The 12,490-nt window shown below is 41.7% G+C and overlaps 1 protein-coding gene across 1 annotated transcript in view; it reads right to left on the bottom strand.

Annotated features, from left to right (window-relative positions):
- Window positions 1-44: 44 nt before the first annotated feature.
- Window positions 45-12,490, bottom strand: part of LOC307014298 (uncharacterized protein) — a 146,931-nt gene continuing 134,485 nt past the window's right edge. The window contains exons 16-17 of the mRNA XM_079642171.1: window positions 4,211-4,306; window positions 45-1,041 (exon numbers count right to left, since the gene is read on the bottom strand). Coding sequence (XP_079498297.1) covers window positions 907-1,041; window positions 4,211-4,306 — 231 coding nt within the window. The 3' untranslated portion in view covers window positions 45-906. The remainder of the gene's footprint in view (window positions 1,042-4,210; window positions 4,307-12,490) is intronic.

Here is a 12,490-nt window from a genome sequence, read left to right as displayed (position 1 = left end):
GTTATGCTTTGCGCAAAATGTAGTGAAATGACTTTGGCCCAAGGTAGCTTATTCATCATCACTTTTTATTTCATTATGTCGAATACAGGATTTCATGTAAGAGCAACTGGAAACTAGAGAATGAAGTAGCTGTACAATATTTACACAATCAAAACAACAAAATTGCTCTGCAAGAATATCCTCTGAGAGGGCAAATCATGAGAAATACCCATCAACAACAAACAGATAAAAGGACTAACATTAAACACTTACATTATGCTTTTGGATCATTTCACTTCACACTTTCTTCAAGAAAGTCGTGCTTTATATTTTTTTCATTCATCGTCTTTTTAGGCATTAAATCCCTCCATGTCTTCAGAAGAACAAACAGTAAGAACACAGCTTAGTTTTGAGTACATTTCTTCCATCAAGGGCTTTGTCACTGAGGCAGGGTGAAACAGGAGACTATCATATAGTCCTTGTCACTGTCTCACCATATCCTGGAGAAGCTAAGCGCTGCAGGCGGGCCGCTTTATATATATCCCTTTAACATTTAAAAAAAAATTATAACAGCAACTAATCCCATTTTTGGATGGTCATTTTGGAAATGTACCTGTATAAATAATACAAATGATAGTTGTTAATACATACTTATGCCTATGGGTCAGTATTCTGTTTAGACAAATGATCTTGTGGTTCCTTTTTTGACTTTGAAGAAAGATCCACCATAGTCACTTAGTTCCCTACCATCCATCTCAATATGTTTAAATAAATAAAGTGGTACTTTAAAATGGACTCAATAATAAAAGAAACACTTGTCCACACAAGTGAACCTCCCAGGAACAAACCCACAGTGGCTGTTCTCGCTCCACCAGCATACGGCAGGTGCGTGTGTGAGTTGGGTGCCGGGCCGAGGTCCTTTTCCTCTCAGGCCTTTGCACTGAGGCTCATCAGGTCCACAAAAGAGGAGAAGAGGCGGTCCAGCCAACCCTGGTTAGCCATGCACTGCTGCACCACCTCCTCCTGCCCCGGGTCCTCAGCAGCCTGCTGCACGCTGTCCGTCTGCACAGCAACACACAGGAGGTCAAACACACACACACACACACAAACACACACACACACACACACACACACACACACACACACGCACACACACACACACACACACACACACACACACAGGTCACACAGACAAACACACACACACACACACACACACACACACACACACAGGTCACACACACACACACACACACAGGTCACACACACACACACACAGGTCACACACACACACACACACACACACACGCACACACACACACAGAGGTCACACACAGAGGTCACAAACACACACACACACACACACACACACACACACGCACACACACACACACATGTCACACACAGGTCACACACACACAGGTCACACACACACACACACACACACACACCCCCACACACACATACACACACACACACACAGGTCACACACACACAGGTCACACACACACAGGTCACACACACACACACACACACACACACACACACACACACACACACAGGTCACACACAGGTCACACACACACACACACACACACAGGTCACACACAGACACACAGGTCACAGACACACAGGTCACACACACACAGGTCACACACACACAGGTCACACACACACACACACACACACACACACACCGGTCACAGACACACAGGTCACACACACACAGGTCACACACACACACACACACACACCGGTCACACACACACACACACACACACACACACACACACACACACACACACACACACACACACACACACACAGACACACACACACACACACACACACACACCGGTCACACACACACAGGTCACACACACACACACACACGCACACACACACACACAGGTCACACACACACACACACACACACACAGGTCACACACACACAGGTCAAACACACACAGGTCACACACACACACACACACACACACACACACACACACACACAGGTCACACACACACAGGTCACACACACCCAGGTCACACACACACACACACACACACACAGGTCACACACACACACACAGGTCACACACACACACACACACACACACACACACACACACACACAGGTCACACACACAGGTCACACACACACACACACAGAGGTCACACACACACACACACACACACAGGTCACACACACACAGGTCACACACACACACACACACACACACACACAGGTCACACATACAGGTCACACACACACAGGTCACACACACAGGTCACACACACACACACACACACACACACACACACACACAGGTCACACACACACAGGTCACACACACACAGGTAACACACACACACACACATACACACACACACACACACACACACACAGGTCACACACACATGTCACACACACACAGGTCACACACAGGTCACACACACACACACACACACACACACACACGTCATACACACAGGTCACACACACACACAGACAAACAGGTCACAGACACACAGGTCACACACACACAGGTCACACACACACAGGTCACACAGGTCACACACACACCAGTCACACACACACACACACCGGTCACACACACACACACACCGGTCACACACACACACACACACACACACACACACACACACACACACACACACACCGGTCACACACACACACACACACACACACACACACACACACCGGTCACACACACACACACACACACACACACACACAGGTCACACACACACACAGGTCACACACACAGGTCACACACACACACACACACACACACACACACACACACACGCACACACACACACACACAGGTCACACACACACAGATCACACACACACAGGTCACACAGGTCACACACACACAGGTCACACACACACACACAGGTCACACACACACACCGGTCACACACACACCGGTCACACACACACACACACACACACACACACACACACACACACACACACACACAGAGAACAACAGGAGAACTGCAGTCGGCCATGGCAAATCAAACAACATATATTGTTAGTCTGCTTGTGGCACCAAAGCCAGTGAACATGCATCAAAGAAAAGACTTCTTGTGGCTGGAAATGGATCAGTCTGTGTGACTCAATGGCGACATTGTTTCATGTGTGAATGGTTTATTTGTAATTTTTGGGAGGTTTTATGTGGATATAATTGCATTCCAGAAGGCTAAGCTGTATGACATGTAAAGTAAAGGATCAACAATTGTTTACTTTTTATTTTATTAAAGTTAAACACACAAGTCATATTTAGGCCCATGAAACAGAGTTGGCGGAAAGTCAACCTACTTGTAAAGATGTAATCAGATTACATTATTTTGTGTGACCAAATGCAAGGATGGCTAAGCAAGGCTGTGGCAGTGGGGTGTGGTTAGAGCGCCGGCTGCTGGAGTGATGGGAGTGGCTTGGCCGGAGACAAGACAGCTGATCAGAATTAGGTAATCAGTCACTCAATAAAAGCATGTTGTATCTGGTTCTGGTCTGTCTTGCAGTAGGCAGGGTCCGGGGAGGATGTCTAAGCCACTCACACACACCGGGGGACCTTGAACACGCCTCCCGGCTTCCCTGTTCCTGGAGTGGAACTTATAATTTGTGTGAACAATAAACCTTTTATTTTCCATCCAACACTTCTCCGTCCATTCCTTTTTAACTGTTCGTGAGCTTTGGTGCCAAATATAGAAATAAATAAGTCTCTTTCGGCCCCTCTAGTCTACCTGACCTGGTCCCCTATGTCCAGGAGGTTCAGATTATAATAAGCCCTCATCAGATCTCTTATTGTCACAACCTGTCTGCTCCCCCTTGGTGTTGATTAAGATGGATTCAACAGGACGATCAGTCTGATGATGTGATGCATCATAATCACCACACTACGCTTTCTGAGTTGAAAGCTTCCAAATGTTGTCACCCTCAAGTTCATCCACTCACACACATTCAAACACATTTAAACACATTCAAACACATTCAAACATATTCAAACATATTCAAACATTTTCACACACATTCACACACATCCACACATTCAAACACATTCAAACACATTCAAGCATTTCCACACACATTCACACACATTCACACACATCCATACACATTCATACAGTATTTGTGTCGAGTCATGGTAAATATGCCGGCTGTAGCAGTTTCAAACATTTAGCATGCAGCTCTGCTTACCTCCTTCTTGCAGTGCAGGAAGGTGTGATACTTGTAGTGGTGAAGGGAGTGATACAGACTGTAGATCCGACACGTTTCTATTGAGAGCTTCAGATCCTGAAAAGGGTTGTGGGAGAAAACAAGGTTGAAGAGTTTCCTCCTGAATGTTTCCCCACCATTTGATAAAGCACAATGAAACATAGCAGTTCAACTTAATAATACTTCACAATGGGTTCCAGCTGAAGTTATATACTGTAGGAGGATGTTCTTTGATGAGATATGTTATCCTCCTCTGTGGTGGTCTACAGTAGTAAGATTCATCCCGCTTTCGTCTCATTAGTATGCATAGAAAGTGAGAGGTGCTGTGACAGGTCACACCTCTACCTACTTATGCTAATGAGCTAAGTCCCGCCTCCCCTTTGTTCGAGGTGTGAGATCCCAAGTAGGTGTGAGATCCGTCGATAGGAGGGGGTTGATGTGTATTCACAGGTGTGAAAAGCCCCCACTGTTGCGCCTTGTGGTGTATCATAAACAATGTTTCAATCACATTAGTATGCATAAAAAGTGACAGGTGGGCCCGCCCCCCAAGTGTGTGTGTGTGTGTGTGTTTGTGTGTGTGTGGGTGTGGGGACCTTCACTGATGTCCTCCCAAGGAGGTGTGTGTGTGTGTGTGTGTGTGTGTGTGTGTGTGTGTGTGTGTGTGTGTGTGTGTGTGTGTGTGTGTGTGTGTGTGTGTGTGTGTGTGTGTGTGTGTGTGTGTGTGTGTGTGGGGAGACCTTCACTCCAGAGCTATTGGTGCCTGTCTTAACACCCCATGGCCCTGCAGTCGGCCAGAGGCTGTAAAAAGTCCTGGAAAGCAGGCAGGCACCTCGTTTGAGAGATGACTGTGTGTGTATTAGAGAGCCTGAGGAGACACATTTTTACCGCCCATGCTTGACTGTTTATCTGTGCACTTTTCAACTGTATACAATACAACACAAAAATGCCCAGTGCTGCTAAGAAATAAGTTCAGAAAGCTCTGAAAGCTCTAACAAAAGTAACTCTCCAGGTATTTCAGACAGAGTATGCGGATTCGGTCTGATCAGAACAAAGAAAACAACTTTTGCCTTCCTAATGTCACACTTTCCTCTTTTCTATGGCCCGTGTCTGTAGAGTTGGGGGAGACTTCCTCACCCCTTCCTTCCATCTCTCTCTCTCTCTGTTTCTGCTGATGTGTAAAATATACAAAATAACGTTTTATATACTTACTCTCTTGTTAAAAGGCGATGAAGTTTGCAGCGTATGCCAGCCATCAGTGTTCTAGTTTTAAGGCGTTGCATACCTCAAAGTGTGTCTAAAAGTATCTTGGCAAGAGAAAAAAAAAAAAAAAAGCCAAAATTCGCCTAGGCCATTTAAAAGAAACCGAATTGCTGCTAATAAATAAGTTCAGAAAGCTATGACTCCAGTGGAACACTGTTAGAGTCAAAAGTAACTCTCAATGTATTCAGACAGAGTATGCAGATTGGGGCTGATCAGAACAAAGAAAGCACCTTCCTCGTCAAAAGTTAGTCATACAATCCCTTACTGTCACCCTTACCTCGTCCTATGGCTGTCAGGCCTTTTGGTGTGTGCGTGTGTGTGTCTGTGTGTGTGTGTGTGTGTGTGTGTGTGTGTGTGTGTGTGTGTGTGTGTGTGTGTGTGTGTATGTGTGTGTGTGAGCCTGGCCCTGCCCCCTCCTCCCCCCTTCCTGCCATCTTATCACTAGACAGAGGGGGGATGGGTTCTCTCTAAAACAAAGTGTCTGTAAAGGTGCCTGCCATCTCTCTCTCTGTTTCTGCTGATACTTACTCTCTTGTTAAAAGGTGATGAAGTTTGCAGCGTAAGCCAGCCATCAGTGTTCTAGTTTTACGGTTTTGCATACCTCAAAGTGTGTCTAAAAGTATCTTGGCAAGAGAAAAAAAGCCAAAATCCGCCTAGGTCATTAAAAAGAAACCGAATTCCACGTTTTACAAATGAACAGACACAAATGCAGACTTGCAATTGCAGTGGATGCAAATTATGCAAAGAGGAAGAAAAAACATTCTATCTAAAGCTATATAACACAATCTACGTATTGACAGTATGAGTACAACAAAAACAGTATGCATGTTGATGCAAACGACGATGTTCAGTAAACGATCAATCAAAATCGAAGGATCAAATGTATTTTTAAATGGAGCAGAAATAGAACTAGTCTCCCAGTGCAAGTATCTTGAACAGGGAGTGTCATATTGGACTCGCACTTGACTTTTTAAGAAACATATCCAGAAAGTATCCAATACCATTAAATTCAACTTGCAACATTTTAAACAAATTAGACCTTTTTCTTAACTGTCAAGGCTGCAAAGTCATACCTCCACTGTATGATTCTATCCCACATTGAATACTGTTTTACAAACTGGTCGTTTGCTTGTGCCACACACCTGAAACCCATAGAAGAGCTGTTCAAGAGAGCTATCCAGGTGTTTGACAGAAAGCCACAGTCATACCACCACTGTACCATCCTTGAAAATCACAATTTCTTGAGTTTTAGACATTTTTATGTCTTTTAAAAGTATGTGTTTTTAAAAAAATAATATTTACATGGGCTGGCCCCCCTCCCCTTGGGGGAATTCATCCACAGAAAACACACTGGACGCAGCACTAGGTCAGAAACCAGAGGAGACTGTGAAGTCCACCACAGACGGACCACCTTTGGACAAATTGTCCTCTCCATTAAAGGCAGCTCATTGTGGAATAGCCCCCCAACTGAGATACGGGATTGTCCCACTCTCAATAGTTTTAAAGGTCAACTTAAAGAATGGTTGAGCAACAAACAGACGTGTAATCACCGCTAAATACATGCACTTTAACACAGGGGTATCTCCTCTTGCACTTTATGTAGCGCTTTTATCTTATCTTGCACTTTATATATCATAGCTGCTACATTGTACTGCCATGTGGTAAATGCTTGTATGCTGCTCATGCTCTTTCTGCATATCATGTATTTTATTTTTGCTGTATATATATAAATGTCATGTTCTTATATGCTGTATGTGACGGGGCTACAGATGGAAATTAGCTCAGAGCTAAAATCCGGCTCATTTACACTTGTAGGCATTATTTTAGTTTTAAAGTGTTCATCAATGTGCACTACGGTAGCCCTGAAGAAAACTAAACATTAAAATGTGTTATCGATGTCCCCATTCCCAGTTTGTTTTGGGAATAACTGCGATGTTTACTATGTTTTGGTAGCTCTTAACAAAACAGAATTTTTGTAAAAGACTGCGACTCTAAAAGGCAAGTTTGTGATTTTAACACTGTTTCGATGAAACAATACATTATACAATATTACGACTTTTTGCCATATTTTTAACACAATATACTTGTACCTTTTTTTTTTTTTTTTTGTGGTTGTAGGGCTTCAAGATATTTTGCATGTCATGCATAAACACGGTGTCATCTTTTCCTTCAAACTGACGTGCTGCCCGTTTTACAAAACAAGTTATTTTTCTGCTTCTTCATCCTCTGAATTTTCCTCCCCCGTCAATCTTCCTTCAGCCAGCACAACAAGAATCAAGGTGGATCTGTGAAATGAAACACCTCTTCCCAAAGCGTGACTTCCCTATTGAGAGCATGCGTCTAGGGCAGTAGGGTCTAAACCAATTGGCCAGATAAACTAACATGCAGAACGTAAGGTATGTTTGAAGACTAACCATTTATCCAGTTCAAGCTGTCTTTAAGATGTGACATTGCGCTCTGACTATTTCCCGTAAAATGGTGAAAAACTATTACTTATTCTTAAATTTGACCTCTTGCTGCTTGGTTGAAAATGATAGTTGAAAAATAACTTTAAAAAAAAAAAGACTCAAACAGCAAGGGACATTATACTGGTGAAAAAACTCTCAATTCTACAGATGACTCCCCCCACTCAACGCAATAAGTCCCTCCCTCCACTCAGAAAAGCATCTAAAACTAAGGACCCCACTAAGACGACAGTTTGAAAACTAGCTATGGATCTGAGAAAAACCAAGTCTCCCCCCGTGAGTTGCAGCCAGGAACAAACTCCTGGACTACCATCATCACCACCATTCTGGACACCCGAATCTTGCAGTACTACTGCTGCTTATTTTGCTCCTTGGGCCAAGACGTCTCTGTTTATGGACACAGTGAAATCAGTGTTGGTTGATATTATGGAGGGGGTGATACATCGGTACAGAGAAGAAATATGCAACGGATGCCGAGTCATTCACCCCGGCCAGAGGCAACACGATTGTGTGAATGACATGCCCGATTTTTTCTTCAGAAACAATTACAACACGTTAATGAAAAGACTCTGGCTCACCGACTTCATTACTGAGATCGACCAGACTCTTATTGATAAAGAAATTTTCACGGATGATTGGATGATCCAAGGCGCTTCGGAGGCTTTTCTGCACAATCTCAAAAATTGTAGACGCCTCAAGGAGAGACTTGAAAAGATCCATGCCGAGTTGGATGGAGAAGAAGAAGACTAATAACCTGCGGTTGGTTGAAGCCAGGGATTTTTTCTTTTTCGATACATTGACTTTTTCTTTAAAGTAAAATACAAATGGGGAACTACTATGCAAAACGCTCGGTATATATTGATCAGAATGTAGTCAATACCCTTTTAATAAGTGTGGTGATGAGGACGATTGAAAACAGAGTGAATAGTGATCCCCGTGTAAACAGAATGGCTGAAGTTTGTAAACTAGAAGACATTTTGGATATCGTTCGTTCTGGCAGTACTATTCCTGGTCATTGGGAAACGATTGTAAACGAAACATTTAAAGTGGTCCTGGAATCTTCATTTTCCGAAACATTCTGTAACATTACCGAAGAAATGAAACAAACATCAAAAGTGTATCATGTGCTCTCATTGTATGCTCTGTTTGTAGATGTAATGCATCTTTGTGTCAAAAACAGCATAGGCCTACACATGAATATTTTGACTGAAGTGAAAAAACTCCATCATGATATTTCCAGTAATCTGAGGAATTCTAAGCTGGAGACGGTCCTGGGGATGTTACAATCAGTATAACTATTGATTTTGTGTGTGAAAATGTTTAAATGTAAATAGGATATTTTTTTTTTTAAATAAAAAAAAGTGTTTTTTACATTTTAAAAACGGTTGTCTTCATTATAGCAAGGGGAGCGTGTCTGATACATGTGTATTACAGTCCTTCACATGCACTGTTGTCTTCATTATAACAAGGGGAGGGTAACAGTGAAGATGTATGATACATGTGTATTGAAACGTGCGTATTATACCCCCACAGAAACACAGAAACATGGAAACACAGAAACACAGAAAACACTGAAACCACTGAAACACTGAAAAAACACAGAAACACTGAAACACAGACACACAGAAACACCGAAACACAGAGACACAGAATTACAGAAACACAGAAACACAGAAACACAGAGACACAGAAACACAGAAACATGGAAACACAGAAAACACAGAAACACAGAAACACAAAAACACAAAAACACAAAAACACTGAAACACCGACACATCGAGACACAGAACCACAGAAACACAGAAACACAGAAACACAAAAACACAGAAACACTGAAACACCGACACACCGAGACACAGAACCACAGAAACACAGAAACACAGAAACACAAAAACACAGAGAAACACAGAAACACAAAAACACAAAAACACTGAAACACCGACACACAAAACCACAGAAACACAAAAACACAAAAACACTGAAACACCGACACAACTAGACACAGAACCACAGAAACACAGAAACACAAAAACACAGAAACACAGAAACACAAAAACACAGACACAAAGAAAACACAGAAACACAAAAACACAGAAACACCGACACACAGAAACACAGAAAACACAGAAACACAGAACCACAGAACCACAGAAAACACAGAAAACACAGAAACACAGAAACACAAAAACACAAAAAACACAAAAACACTGAAACACCGACACACAGAAACACAGAAAATACAAAAAGCAGGCTTGTGTGCTAGTCTGGTTCTGTGTTTCTATGTTTTCTGTGTTTCTGTGTGTCGGTGTTTCTGTGTTTTTGTGTTTCTGTGTTTTCTTTGTGTCTGTGTTTTTGTGTTTCTGTGTTTCTGTGTTTTTGTGTTTCTGTGTTTATGTGGTTCTGTGGTTCTGTGTCTAGGTGTGTCAGTGTTTCAGTGTTTTTGTGTTTTTGTGTTTCTGTGTTTCTGTGGTTCTGTGTCTCGGTGTGTCGGTGTTTCAGTGTTTTTGTGTTTTTGTGTTTCTGTGTTTCTCTGTGTTTTTGTGTTTCTGTGTTTCTGTGTTTCTGTGGTTCTGTGTCTCGGTGTGTCGGTGTTTCAGTGTTTTTGTGTTTTTGTGTTTTTGTGTTTCTGTGTTTGTGTATTTTCTGTGTTTCCATGTTTCTGTGTTTCTGTGTCTCTGTGTTTCTGTGTTTCTGTGTTTCTGTAATTCTGTGTCTCTGTGTTTAGGTGTTTCTGTGTGTCGGTGTTTCAGTGTTTCTGTGTTTTTTCAGTGTTTCAGTGGTTTCAGTGTTTTCTGTGTTTCTGTGTTTCCATGTTTCTGTGTTTCTGTGGGGGTATAATACGCACGTTTCAATACACATGTATCATACATCTTCACTGTTACCCTCCCCTTGTTATAATGAAGACAACAGTGCATGTGAAGGACTGTAATACACATGTATCAGACACGCTCCCCTTGCTATAATGAAGACAACAGTTTTTAAAATGTAAAAAACACTTTTTTTTATTTAAAAAAAAAAATGTCCTATTTACATTTAAACATTTTCACACACAAAATCAATAGTTATACTGATTGTAACATCCCCAGGACCGTCTCCAGCTTAGAATTCTCCAGATTACTGGAAATATCATGATGGAGTTTTTTCACTTCAGTCAAAATATTCATGTGTATGCTGTTTTTGACACAAAGATGCATTACATCTACAAACAGAGGATACAATGAGAGCACATGATACACTTTTGATGTTTGTTTCATTTCTTCGGTAATGTTACAGAATGTTTCGGAAAATGAAGATTCCAGGACCACTTTAAATGTTTCGTTTACAATCGTTTCCCAATGACCAGGAATAGTACTGCCAGAACGAACGATATCCAAAATGTCTTCTAGTTTACAAACTTCAGCCATTCTGTTTACACGGGGATCACTATTCACTCTGTTTTCAATCGTCCTCATCACCACACTTATTAAAAGGGTATTGACTACATTCTGATCAATATATACCGAGCGTTTTGCATAGTAGTTCCCCATTTGTATTTTACTTTAAAGAAAAAGTCAATGTATCGAAAAAGAAAAAATCCCTGGCTTCAACCAACCGCAGGTTATTAGTCTTCTTCTTCTCCATCCAACTCGGCATGGATCTTTTCAAGTCTCTCCTTGAGGCGTCTACAATTTTTGAGATTGTGCAGAAAAGCCTCCGAAGCGCCTTGGATCATCCAATCATCCGTGAAAATTTCTTTATCAATAAGAGTCTGGTCGATCTCAGTAATGAAGTCGGTGAGCCAGAGTCTTTTCATTAACGTGTTGTAATTGTTTCTGAAGAAAAAATCGGGCATGTCATTCACACAATCGTGTTGCCTCTGGCCGGGGTGAATGACTCGGCATCCATTGCATATTTCTTCTCTGTACCGATGTATCACCCCCTCCACAATATCAACCAATACTGATTTCACTGTGTCCATAAACAGAGACGTCTTGGCCCAAGGAGCAAAATAAGCAGCAGTACACTGTAAAAAAAGTCCGTGAAATTAACAGGGAAAAGCTGTAAAATCACGACATCAAAAAACTGTAAATAGAGAAACAATGAAGCAGTGTTTAATTTACAGTAATATTTCGTAAAGTACTGAACCAAACAAAACTGTTAAATTCACATTAAGAATATGTTAAAAATAATTATATTTCATTCTATAATTTACAGATTACTGTGGTTTGAACACAGAAAAACTGTAATACATAAAACAATACAATACAGTTAAAATGACAACATGACAGTGTTAAAATCATGTTTTTATATATTTTTTCATTCTTGAATATACTATAATAAACTTACTTCTTATTTCTATTTTTTTAATACATATGTTTATTTTGAAATTGGAAATAACCCAGTACTGAGACATTTTTGGAAATTAAATGAGAATCCATAAAACAGCTGGCGTTTGGATTCTCGGGCCGCCCGGCTATTTGGAGTGGAATGCAACCCACGGCAGACAGCCCAAACAGTAATCGAACGCGCCACTAACGGCCCGTCCACACAGCGGTAA

This window comes from Notothenia rossii (genome assembly GCF_949606895.1).
Source record: "Notothenia rossii genome assembly, chromosome: 8".
NCBI lineage: Eukaryota > Metazoa > Chordata > Actinopteri > Perciformes > Nototheniidae > Notothenia > Notothenia rossii.
This window is presented reverse-complemented; position numbering and strand designations above follow the sequence as displayed.